We start from the raw sequence: 13274 nt of genomic DNA, 5'->3' as shown, positions 1-13274 counted from the left end.
ACAAGCCTAAAGACGTCCCTTACCTTTTGACAACCTTCCTCTCATTCTCTTTATGTTCTTATAAGACAATACAGCAAGTCTGTGCATAAGCGTACCACGAGAAGGGTATGGGTTCTGCGGTGCTCTGAGGAAGCTAGTACGGTTTCCCAAAGCAGGGAACTTGAAAACCCTTGGTGCTATATACGTGCATACTGGGCGTGAGGCCCACCACTGAAAAGCAGGCGCCACTATCTGTGTGACGTGCTAGGCAGTATCAGCGGTAGTGTCGTCTGCTTCGTGAGCATCGATGTGCGCTGAAAACAAAATTTTGGAATGCCAGCTGCACTGTAATTCTAATTAAATGGGGAGGTTTTGCCACTGCAGCTGTGCGCTTGACAACACTTGAAAGGATGGAAATACACAGTTGCCGTCTTTGAAGGCTTCTTATATATTAGGCCAGTGCTCGATATCGCAGTGCAGGATGTACTCAACAGAGCCCAGTGTTGGCCTTTACAAGTGTCGTCAGGGTAAGAAACTCTGTGAAGCTTGGATTTTGAAATTAGAAACGGTTAACAGCCATCGGCTACAACAGGTGTGCGCAGCCAGCACTTCCGTCCGCAAGGAAGATTCCTCTTGCTTCAATGCAGGGGCTCTGATGTTCGGTGAGTAGCAGCGCTCACTGAGACGCTCGCGCGCGCATGCTGACCAGCGAATGATGCCTTTCTCCCGCAAGCTGGCATATATGTTGCCCACCTCTATATCGACCCCAAACTTAAGTTGATTCAATCCCATATTCAAGTTGGCCCATCTGAATACCATTTGTTTTCTACAGAGCTGTATGTACTGTTGTCGGAAAGGTGTCACGCCTTTTTCATTACAGACACGATCTTGCTACCCAAATTGCTGGAGAACTTCCCAAAGAATTTTGCTCATGAAAACTTTCCACTATGGTGTCTACACCTTGTTTTTGCCCCGCATTGCATTGCAGCTACTTGCTGCAATGCGATTCCGAACTCATGTGGGCCCTTGTACTGCTGTTGTTTGAAGAACTACTCCAGTGGACGCTGTTGTGATATTTGTTCGCCTTCGCGCTGCGCAATACTGCATGTTTTGTATGTTTCGCCTTGTAGACTGCTTCTCCTTCTCACAAAAGTCGTGAAGCCTATGGTCTTAAGCTTTGGCCTATGCACATTTTGATGTTATAAATCAAGTGTCTCAAACACACAGCCCACGGGCCGCATGAGGCCCGCTGACATCTCGCTTGCGGCCCGCCAACCTCTCCATAGTGGCCCGTGGCCCGCAAACGACTCTCTTCGTCCCACATATATATTCTTTTATTTCGTATGTTCATGAGCTATACAGGCATGACTAGCCTTAAGCATTTCTTTTTTCCTGAGGCACCCCCTGCGGTCACCGTGTGTTGATACATAATCGTGAAATAAAACTCAGAATCGGTGTCCTGACTTTAGTCATTTTGGAGATAAGTACCAAGAGAAGAAATAATAGAGAAGGAAAGGCAGGGAGGTTGGAGATAAGTATCAATATGCTCTTGAAACCCTAGCTGGTGCCCAATCCCCTCCAGAAATGACCCATACATGAGATATAAGAAAGGCCTTTCAAATGCCAACGTTAGCCAATATTTTGTACTAAATACACTCCCCCCCGCTTGTACCTTTTTCACTGTACTGGCTCTCGCAGGAGTAAATTTTGACTGCCCGCTAGCTGAGGTGAGCTTGACACCCCTGCTATAGATACTGGCAAGTTCACTGGAATGGAAAGGGAGTGTTAGGAATCGTGTTTCATAAGAAGGCGTGGCATATGCTCATGTTTGTCTTAGCCCCCATTCACGAATGTAGTGGATTAAAAAAATAAAGAAGCGGCAGGAAATTGCTCGCTGAGGAGACCGATAAATGTAGAGTGCAATGACACTTGAGTAACGATGACTATGAAAAGTGTCAGAGTTTACAAGAAAAAAATTAATCTTGCTGACGGCGCCCACAAGTCGTCACAGGCGTCAATTTCCGCAAAGTTCTTAAGAAATTGTTTTTGAAAAGCTTTGATAATGTCCACGCAACAACGGTTACCTGTGTATAATTATAAATGCTCACAGATGCTGTGGCCGCCCTATCTCTTAATTGAGGCTTCATTCTGGTATTCTCCGTATACAGACAGACCGCGGTAAGAGTGTATGTCACATACTTCGCCCTCAGGGACTGCCTGCATTTCATGCAAGAAGCTTGTTTGGGGATACCCGATAGTGACATCCACGTGCAATGTGTGCTCACTGCACAGCCGTCAGCACGATTAACTTGAACGCTTTGCCGCATGGCCTCGACCGGCTTCGACTGACGCCAGCGCCGCCAAGCTAACATTAAACACGGTATGTTCGCAGCAGCTAACGACAGTTGGAGCACAGGTTGATTCCACTGCTAAATTTCTGTTTCTCTTCTGCCTGACTGGCGGGTCGGATACACTCACTTGGCATGTCCATTTTCACCATATTCCACTCATGGCTGCGTTCTCAAGCGTACCCATGAAATTTGTTGCCGTATGCTTATCTTGGCAATGAACCATAACGTGCGATAGCTCAAGCGCTGAGTGTGTGCCCGCCGTGGGAGTATCTGTGCTGCCATCATGTCTCTGTGCATTTCAGATTCGTAGTCATTGGTTGGCTGGCCTTTGCAACCAAAGGTGCAGAAGGTCCCTTGCAGCACAGTGAGGCATTGACTACACCATTGAATGAGGGAGCGCAGGTAACCTTTACGGGAGCAAAAGAGAGCTCGGCGGTGTGCTCCATTGTTCCTGCTCAATCACGTTTTTTTGCTGCCCATCAGCAACATTTCCAGGAGAAACATTGCCTGCAAGAAATCAAGTCTCTCTTGACCGATGCATGGTTGTCAATATTTAATTTGCCATAGAGCGACGTGACACATGTATTCAAGGCACAAAAATTTCATTACATCGAAACTGTGGCATGAAGGTACTTTGCTAAATCGTGAGAAATGTACATGGTTTTCAAATCTTCTTCATAAGATAGCACCTGGAAAGGCTTACAATTGTCAATGTAAGTAAGGCAAGCTAAGATGACATGCCTTTCGGCCTCCGCTGTAAAGTTGTTGTCCATCAGGCGAGAACCTCAAGTGAGTCACACCTCCATGGTGGCCAGACAAGATGAATTGTAGGACCCCGTCAGACTCGCTGTAGACAGCCACTAAGGAAAACGAGTAGGGTCGCAGTTATCCACAACACAATGAACACAATAATTTGCCTACATAAGCACAGCTTATGCAGTGTGTAGAAGGACGTCCCTACAAAAAAAGTTATGCACTGCAAAGAGACGAAAAAGAGCCACCCTGCTGTGGAGAGGTTGAGTTAGAGCTCTCAAGCACACATTAGTGAAATGAGTTCCTCCGAAAATTTGAAAAAAATTGCAAGATAATGAAGACAATTTACACCTTTCATAGTATGGTGATTCCCACCCACTTCTCACTAACTCTGAGGCACTTGGAAATGGACTCTCGCTTTTGCTGGGAAATCCAAGTTTCCTGGTCGTAAACGTTTCGTAGTTTCTCTGTTCAGTTTATTAAAGCCAGATACCAAATAACACACATATCCCCCTCTGCGGCGGTGTGTACAATTTGTACAGTTGTACACATCGCAACTACGGAGACGCGTTGCACACCGCATGTTTCTTCAAGTGGCTTGAAACGCAGTATGCACATTTGTGCATGCTTCCTGAGTGAAGAACTAGCGGTCATTTAACTTCATTGTGCTGCGTTTTGCAGCAGAGGGTCGCCTGCTGGAGACAGCCCCATGTTCGACGATCGTTCGACGTGCCGCGTTCCAGAAGCAACGTCAAGAGTATTACATTTTTTTTTTCTCGAAATGAATACCACTAAAAAACAAACTGGGCATGCATTTTGGGACTAATAGTATTTGATTCTTTTTATGCAAAAATTGAAGCTGACTGATTCCAGGATAATCATATAATTAATTACATGTTAGTTAACATTTATTACTGAAACTCACGCAAAATAACACATTCCTTCATTTTCCTTCTTGGAATGCAATATTGAGTGCCTTGGAATTATGCTATGCGAATTTGATGCATTTGCAGACAGTGCATCATAATTCGCACCTGAAGGAGATAGAGTCATGCATAGTTAGACCGGCGAGTTTAATGTTAGTGTGGAGGCTGCGGTAGAATCAGTCGTCCTTGACAGCTTCTATCATGTTTTTGACACTGCACATACATTGGGCTGAATCAGAACAAAACTATGACTCACAGCGTCTCATCAGCAGCGAATGAAACTGCGGTCACTATCAACGCAATCATGAATGACTGTCACACATTTCCGAAAGCCACGGCCAATGCATACTGAGTCGTAACTAAACTACTGTTTGCCTCAACCACAGAGGAGGAAAACGCAGTAACCCTCAATGCAATCATGGATGAATACCATACATATTTCTGAAGGTAGATGCACAGATGGCGTTACAATATTATAACATTTAGTGCCCCTCTGTAAGCTTCCGCATTAGAGGAACATTAATAACAGCATTTTCTACTACAATACCACAAGGAAGACTAAATGCAAGCTGTATACAAAAGCCAACTTTCTCATATACTTAAATGACTTATCTATTGTTACCTACAAAAAAATATTGCTTTGAATGCCTCTACTTCGTTTATACTCGTGCTGACTCAATAAAGCCCTTTTTAAGAAATTGGTAATTTGGGAATGTTTTTTCGAAATCAATTCAGGGGGTAAAGAGTTTATGAGTTATGACTGGACAGTACTGTACATGAGGAATGTGCATAGTACCTGTCTTGCAGTAGGAGCCAGCAGCATACACACCAAGAGGGCTGAATGCAAAACAACTGATGATGCCAGGTTGACCCATCTTCTTCACTACAAAGCCAGAAGTAACACAGCACACATTAAACTAGAGTGGCGAGGAACAGGACAGCTAAAGAATAATTTGTCCTACAATGCATATCTACAAGGGGACATCAACACTTTTGCAGAGCTTTCTAGGTATTTTTCTTGCAGTCAATTCTGGTCAATTGGTCTTCTCAATGAGTCCAAACTGCAGTGAAAATAATGCCCTTTGCAATTATTCAATTTAAGATTTTCCCAAAACGGCTTCTTTGCATACTGAATAAAGAAGAAAAATCTATCTAAGGGCTCTTTTTTCATTTTTTTTGTCAGACGCACCCTTAATAAGAACCAACAAACAATCAAGCCAAGGAAAGTATAGGCGATGCTATCTGTAGTAATTGTAATATAAATGTGAAGAAATTTGAATTGGACGAAAAGACAGCTCGCCGCCAGAAGGGACTGGACCTGCAACCTTCGAATGACACATCCGATTCTCTACTAATTGAGCTAAGGTGGCATTCATCCTCCCGGCCACTTTATCGGGTATATCTGTGCATTCAAATTTTGAGGTGTTAGTCAGCGCCGCCCTGTGGCACAAGACTGGAGGACCTGTGTGTCTTGTGACGGATTTTGAGGACGAATATTTCAAAAGCAGCAGAAATATCCAGATGCCTACAAATGAATGTTTCTTTAATCCCTGCATTGATTTCAAGTTTGCATTGTGTTCTCTGAAGTACTGTACTTGAACAAAACTAAAAGGCATACCTAAATGAAGCCCTAGCAAGAAGTAGTTCACAATTTCTGGTGACAACAGTGCTACATGTACAAACCTGGTCCAGCAAAAATCGTTTTCAATTTCAAATCGCCTGTATTATTGTTTCACATATAATCAGTGACTGTAACTGATGTGTCATTATAAAAATGCCATTTTGATTATTAAAGCATGCCGAGCGGCCACAGACTCTAAAACCACGACAAATGAATGAGAAACTTTAGCACAAGAAAAGAAACCACAATTTTCTCATCACGTGGAAAATTTATCAACCTGGGGCCTTTAATATGTGCCTAAGATAAAAGTACAGAAGTACCTCTGCACTCTCCCCATATCTGAATTCAGCCACCACCACAGTCTGGATCCAAGTCTGTAAACTTTTGCTTGGCAGAAGAGTGCAGCATTTATAATTCTTCAGGGATACAGTGTTAACTAGACGAGACATACAGAGAACGGCACAAAACTTCAGTTTCTTTCTATATAACCCAAACATTGGTTGTATTTTACAACAAGCATCGACATAAAGATTTGCGTGTTAAATCAAAGTAACTGAAAGCAAAGCCTGCAGCTAACGAGTCTTTATAGAATGACCTACGGTAGTTCAAGCTTTCAAAGCCGAATGAGGACAGCAATTTAAAGGTGTGCCCTTGAACAATCTCGATTCTATTACAAATGTTTAACAGGCACATAAAGACTTCTTAGATATAGAACAGCTCTGCACTGAAATTGAAACTTCGAACGACGGTAAGTCACCATACCATTTGTTGGCCGCTCTTCAAAACATCTCCCAGGCCTGGCCACGTCGAATACTCGCACCATCTTGTCAAACCCGCAGTACAGCTTCTCACCACAACTGTCAAATGCTATACTGTGCGCTGCCACAGGCTCGTCCTGCAAACAAACAGAAAGGGTAGTAAATATCAAAGCAAGGGTATTATCTGTTACAATCCATGGGAAGTGAAGTGAGCCCTCCTTAAATTCTTTTAATTTAAATGCTTTGCAAAGGGATACATGATCAATGCACGTACCATTTGCTTACACCTTTCTGCTTAAAAGTAAACTTGCAGGTACACCTGGCTTAATGTTGTGCGATGTGGATGCAGCAATGTCTCGCAGGCTAACGCAAGGCTTTGTAAGTTGTGAAGCAAGCACTGTGAGCAGAGGCTTATTGTACAGAGAATTATGAAACCCCCCCCCCCCCCCCCAACAGTAGATGTTTAATACTTCAACAACCCCGACATCCATCAGTAGAACCTACACACTGCACAACCAACGACACCCATGCGACCACAGAGACTTGTTGATGAGATTATACAGTGAGATGATCCTTGTCTTGCAAAGGGATGTAAACCTGGACAAGTTGGTTCACATTTAAGGGGGGACACTGCTCTTAAAATTTTTTCTTTATTTCTTGATCGATTTTGATTAACCTTGACAATTTTATGTATATTTGTGTGCTGATTTCCAATATCCAATTACTTTTCTAGTATAGTGTGTAGTTTTTAAAATACAAAATATTTCATGTGCCTATTGGGTAGCAAGATTATTCCTAAACTGAGTGCAATACAAAGTAAATCAGCATATCACAATAATCTGCAATCAGAATTGTGTGCAGTGCAACAAAAATGGATGTTCTAAACCCATTTGAACAAAAGTTATGGTATGTTGAAGATTTGCGAGTGAGTCAATTTTAAGCTGGAATTTCACTCGTGAATGTTGAACATACCATAACTATTGTTCTAATGGTGTTAAAACATCCATTTTTGTTGCACTGCACACAGTTCTGATTCCAGATTATCATGATATGCTGATTTACTTTGTAACTAACTCAGTTTAGAAAAAATCTTGCTCCCCAAAAGACACATGAAATATTTTGCATTTTAAAAACTACACATAATACTAGAAAAGTATTTACGTATTTAAAATTAGCACACAAATATACATAAACTCAGGAAGTTTAATCAAAATCGATCAAAAAATAAAAATTTTTTTTTCAAGTGCCATGTCTAAAGCAATGCACAACGCAGAAGCGCGAGACAATGAAGACCCCAGTACAAGGTGCTTCAATGCCGATTAGCACCTTGTCCTGTGGTCTTCTTTGTCCTGTGCTTCTGTCTTTTGCTTCTGTCTCCTAAGTGTGATCCTTGTCTCGTACTTATACAACAAGACTTTCTCACTCACTTTTGTGTGGTATTGCTATCTAAAACTTGAAGTATCACTTTTGCAAATGAAATAAAAATATGAACTGAATCCGATTGACAAACTTAACAATGCCCACACTTAGAGCTGACAATTAAAACTGAAGCTCTTACACCTATGCAATCATACCACAGTTCGTTACAGGTGAGATGTGCTGAAAGGGGTTATGTACCACTTTTCCAAGTAATAATTGAATGTCCTCAAGAAAAGGAGCTTACTGCCTCACGAATCGATTGTCTCAAAAATTTCTTGAATGCGTCAAGAACGAGCGGAGTTGCAGTGGTTTGTTGAGTGCTTTAAGCGTTTTCTCTCTTCTCTTGTCCCAACAAGCATGCTGAAAGCTACACAGGGAGAGATGGCACGGGGGAAACAAGTCACGTCAGCACGCGCCATGACCTTGAGTGTGTGACAAAACGCGATCGCTCCCTCCCATTACGATTCCTGTGTGCGAGCGTGGCTCACTGTGTAATGTTAGCGGACTGTGGACCGCTGCGCTGGCACGTGGTGGCACCCCATGGCAAGAAGCACATCTGGTTCAAATGCCGCTCTTGATTTATGTCAGCTACTGGCCAAAAGCATGCTATCTGCTGTTCGACGTCTAACAGCAGGCACCAGCAGCTCCAAAGAGAGTGAGCATAGGCCTTTGTATGTATTGAGGGTGCCTGAGAAAATGGTAACTTCACGCGACCCTTATAAACTCTCCTTGCCACGCACGAGAGCAAGATTTGGCTGAGATGTTCATAGCAGTGTCTTCTATCCACAGGATGTGTTTTCTCACGAAGCCCGAGGGGTGGTTCATGACCCCTTGAAACCCAATTCTACAGTGCCAATGGGATAAAACTGGCTGCGGTTGGGAAGTTAAGTTTTAGTGAAGCTTTCTCTTTCATAGAAAAAGAACTAAAATTTTTTCCGAGGATGTAAATATCTCCAAGGACACACATTTTGCAGTGGTGTAAGGACAGTCCCACTAAGTAGCCACCTTTGATTACAACCTTGGAGATCTGTCGAGTCTTGAGTAAACCATGTACAGGATCAGTCTAATTTAATGTTAAGCAATAATAAAATTTCTCCGTACCTACCTGTGCAAATTACATCCCCTACTTCCAGTGATTCTTTTCATGGGTCAACTAAACATTTTTTAAAAGTTATTGCTGAACCTAAGATGCACTTTCATGAATTAGAACTTTTCTAATGTCGTCATCGATTTATAGTGAAGGAATCTCGCTTATCAATATAGAAGTGTGGTGTATGGAAAATGAAGTGAGGTTTATGAGCGTTAGAGATTACAATAGAACATATGAGCCCTGTATAAAGAGGAAATAAGCTTCACCCGTGGTGAGATTTTGAAAAATGACAAATGCGCTCACCACTATTAGTACTGCACTTTGTGTGTTGTTTGTTTTGCTGGGCTCAGGTTCGCATAATAAACAGCTAAATATTTCAAACTAGCATATGTGGCAGTTTTATATTTGTCAACATATAGTATGCAATGTGACAGTATTGTATTGTAATAATATCTTGTCTCTATGATAAGCAAAGTTTTATTACATTTTTTAAATAACTGCCTGTTTACTACAGGTCTATTTCATCAGCTAACTCTGCTTGCCAAGAAACCAAACAATTAAGAGAGGAAAACCAGTCAGGAGAGGGGCAGGCAAGTGAAGGTTCGCTTTAAAATAACAAGGTTTTGCTGAAGAGCTAGACATATCACACCAGGCAATGAGAAAATACAGCTAGATAAGAAAAGTTTTGCAAACACAGACCCAGGCCTGCTTACAGCAGTTAATTTGTATTCATCAATCAAGAACAGCATATGTCAATGATACAGTGGCTAGCAGTGAGCTACACTCTGAATGCATGAGACTAATGACAAAAGCTGCTTGTGTAGAATAATACTTTGGCATAATACTAGGGATGTTCAAATAATAAATGTTGACAGAGGCAAAAATGCTTGGGGCACGTGTGCTTAGATTTAGGTGCACGTTAAAGAACCCCAAGGGTTCGAAATTCCAGAGTCCTCCACTACGGCGTCTCTCATAATCATATTGTGGTTTTGAGATGTTAAACCCCAACAATTATTATTATGCTATTTTCAAACATACCTATTAGTATTAGGGAATGCGGCTGTTTGATTAGAAGACAGATGAAAACTGACACATTCTCAGTGCTCGCCCAGTATAAGTCATTGCTTTGAGAAACCCGCTCATACCAGGTGATTGTATGGCCTGTAAGAGCACCGCAGCTCGCCTGTGTATGCATCCCAGAGGTGGACGGGGTTTCTTGTACTTGTGCTTGCAAAGCTGAAAACAAGCACAAAACATAGTCTCAGTTAAATGAGATGCGACAAGACATAGGCATCCCAAATGGCTATTGCTTGACAAAAGCTGTATCACTCAGAAAGTAAAGTCTATCATAAAGTGGCAAGGAAGTAGAGGCCCCAAAAGAGGTCAGCTGTTGTGGCCTCTCTGAGGTACACGGGTACTATTATATGACAACCAACAGCGAGTCAAAACTAGTGCCCAACATCAGTGCTATCGTCTTACTTAAAAGAGCATGTTTTACTTGAGCAATCTGTCTGTAACTAGGTATCTCCAGTGCCCACTGGTAACCAAGAAGCACTGACATTCCAAGTATCACAAGAAAGTAGCTGCACAGACTTGGTTTTGTTAGGCAGCTTTTCTTTCCTTGGGCACATGCACACGGAGCTCTTTTCTGTCTTGTTAAGGATCTAAGCTATGCTGTTGACGTGAATAACTCAATTTCCATTTTTCTTTGCTTTCTGAAAGTTCGCTAGTCCTACACCTTGTAAGCAGGCTATTTGTTTAGTAGATGCATCTAGAGAATCAGTTTACTGTATTCCTCATTCTTACAGTTTGCAAGTATCACTCCTTTTGCAGAGCTGCTTTTCGTGCTCACTGTTATAGGCCTTTGTCAAGTGCTAGTTCATTCAGTGCTTCTTGTAACTTCCTTAGTCAACTTCTTTTTGGCAGTTTTCCTATCTTCTCCCTTTTCTCTTCTTAGCATGCGCAATTCCTCCACCTTAGTTCCCTGGGCCATTAACAATGAAATTCTAAAGAACATGCCACTGTGATTGCTTGAAAAACATGTGAAATGATGCACAAGATTAAGCAAGGTATTGCGCACTGCATCGTATCTGCAACTTCAAAAATTCAGTGAGCACTACTTTCACTGACCTCCCCCCCTCTTTTTTACAGTCATGCGCATAAGTCAACAAACACCACTCTCAAAAAACACCATTTGACTGCCGTTTGAGACATTCCACATGTGCACCCGATGTAGCTGCCACAACATTAAATGCAGACTAGTATGGGTACATTGGAAAATGCGTTTTCATATCAGAAGTGTAACAAAAGTGCACTGCATGAATTGGAAACCAAACAAGCTCTCCCAAATACCTTACCAGAATGTGAAACCCCGAACTATTTGGGCAATTAGAAAATTAGTTCGGAGCTCGCATAAAAGGTGAGTCGGCAGTAAACTCCAATGGGCCATGATGATTTCAGTAATGCAGTATAAAAGTATAATTTACATAACCAATCACTGAAGTGACTACCTTCCCACTTTTTCTTGGCTAGCCAATTGGCATGCACTGAAAGCAATATCTCCAAAAGTGATTGTCTCTCAGTATACGGTCCTATAAGAATGCTGTCACGTACCAACAAGTTGCTGGATCGGTGGAATTCATGCCAGGAAACCAAGCATAGTCGTATATCAGGCCACTTTCGCTGCATTTCAATACGGGAACCTGAAAACATGACTCTGAATCATCTCAAAATTTCTTGGCAGCAAACAAAAATCTTGACAACCATCATAGCAGCTACTTCAGTCACTCATTTATGCAATTCAAGAAGAGCGAGTGGAAAGGTAAGCTGCAAAGCCACTGAAGTTGTGCTGGTAGCTCGTTGCTGTCAAGCCTCTAGAAAAGCAAGCTGAATGCAACTAGTTTCATTTACTGAAACATCACAGTTCATAGAGTAGGGCCTCCGCACCCCAGTAAAGAGCTGGCCATCATGTTAATAGACAGCATTAGATTACAGGACACAAAAATATCAACTTGGCTTCCCCTGGAACCCAAGCTGCTTACATATGAAAGTCTATCGTGTTCCTTCATCTAAAGCTCTCTAATGATAACAAAAGTATGACTAAAAAAACAGCTGGATGTCAGTTCAACAGAATGTCTAGTAGTGAGCAGATTAAAGTGGTTCCTTTATCTTTTACTTCGGCTTTCAGACATGTTCACATTGTGTAACGAAAAGTTTGCAGCTTTGTGGAGTGTTGACATGATATGGCCAGATACCTAGACAATTGCCGGCAGTAACTTTATTTTTGAAAACAATCGCAGCTGGCAGTGTGCAGCGTAATGAATGCGCACAAATTCGAGACTCCCCAAGTCATTTAATGGTGTTAAATAGCATGTGCAGAAGTGAAGCATGCGGCAACGAGGCATGGTTTAGTGTATGTCACCATCTCTTCCACTTCATTCCAGTCGATCTGCTGTTGGCACAGGACCGCAGGAAGGTTGAAAATTCGCAAACAGCAATCGTCACTGTTTGTTAAAAGGCACGATCCGTCAGGAGACCTCCACGAAGAAAAAGAAAAGAAAATTAAAGTGTGAGTGAGGTTTCACCGCAATTGTGTTCTGACTTATTCATGCACATAAATGCGATCAGAAAAGAGAAAGCAATGTAATTTACCATTTACAGCCCCTTGTGATGAACTTAGAAAATTCTTTCCATGCGCCACACACTTGAATGGGCTTTATGCAGTAGTTGAAGGATGTTACAACGGTGTCGCTCATGTGAGTGTTATCGTCTTGCGGGCTTTCACTTGTAAATAACTCGCAGTTCGAGCTATCATCAAGGTCCGTAGGAGCTGTTTCCTCCACCACCACGGGTTCATCAGCCATTATCAAGTTCAACAGGGACTCTCGCAACGAAAACTTTAATAAGTGTCCACCTACAGATGTAAACTCACACAAGATTCACAAGCCTATGCACCAAGCCAACCAAGTTATCTTCGACATCATGAAATACACACGCTGCTGATTCTAAACAGTTACGGAACTCGGTATATTTGACAAATGCATTCCATAGCGCTGCGCCACAGAACGCCGCTACACGCCTCTTCGGAAATGACCGGCAATTCACGGCATTTACAACCGGCACTTCCACTGCTATGATGCATGAAAACACGGTACACGGTGGTGCACGGCCTGGGTAGTGCGGTCTTGGTGCGGTCGTGTATCCTGACGCCAACTGACTACCAAGTTTCTAACGTTCGCATATTTGCACAACCATCTATACAATATGCTCCCTTTTTATCTCACTCGTCTACTTGTCCAGGTCAATTAACAAAAAGAGTAATAATGAACTTGAAATTCGGATCTTCTTTGCGTAGCGCAAGTGAGTGGGAAACCGGGG

The 13274-nt window shown here is 42.3% G+C and overlaps 1 protein-coding gene across 1 annotated transcript; it reads right to left on the bottom strand.

Moving 5' to 3' along the window:
* Positions 1 to 3070: 3070 nt before the first annotated feature.
* LOC119378068 (telomerase Cajal body protein 1) lies at positions 3071 to 13072 on the bottom strand (the record flags this gene model as incomplete). The annotated part of the gene is given in 7 exon segments (XM_037647313.2): positions 3071 to 3190; positions 4806 to 4892; positions 6393 to 6525; positions 10043 to 10133; positions 11511 to 11599; positions 12319 to 12433; positions 12549 to 13072. Coding segments are annotated over 7 exon segments (847 nt in total), but the record flags the coding sequence as incomplete, so codon positions are not given.
* Between the last annotated feature and the right edge of the window lie 202 nt (positions 13073 to 13274).

Source organism: Rhipicephalus sanguineus, unplaced genomic scaffold (assembly GCF_013339695.2).
Source record: "Rhipicephalus sanguineus isolate Rsan-2018 unplaced genomic scaffold, BIME_Rsan_1.4 Seq67, whole genome shotgun sequence".
Lineage (NCBI taxonomy): Eukaryota > Metazoa > Arthropoda > Arachnida > Ixodida > Ixodidae > Rhipicephalus > Rhipicephalus sanguineus.
Note: the sequence above shows the minus strand (reverse complement) of the source record. Positions and strands in the feature narration are given on the sequence as shown.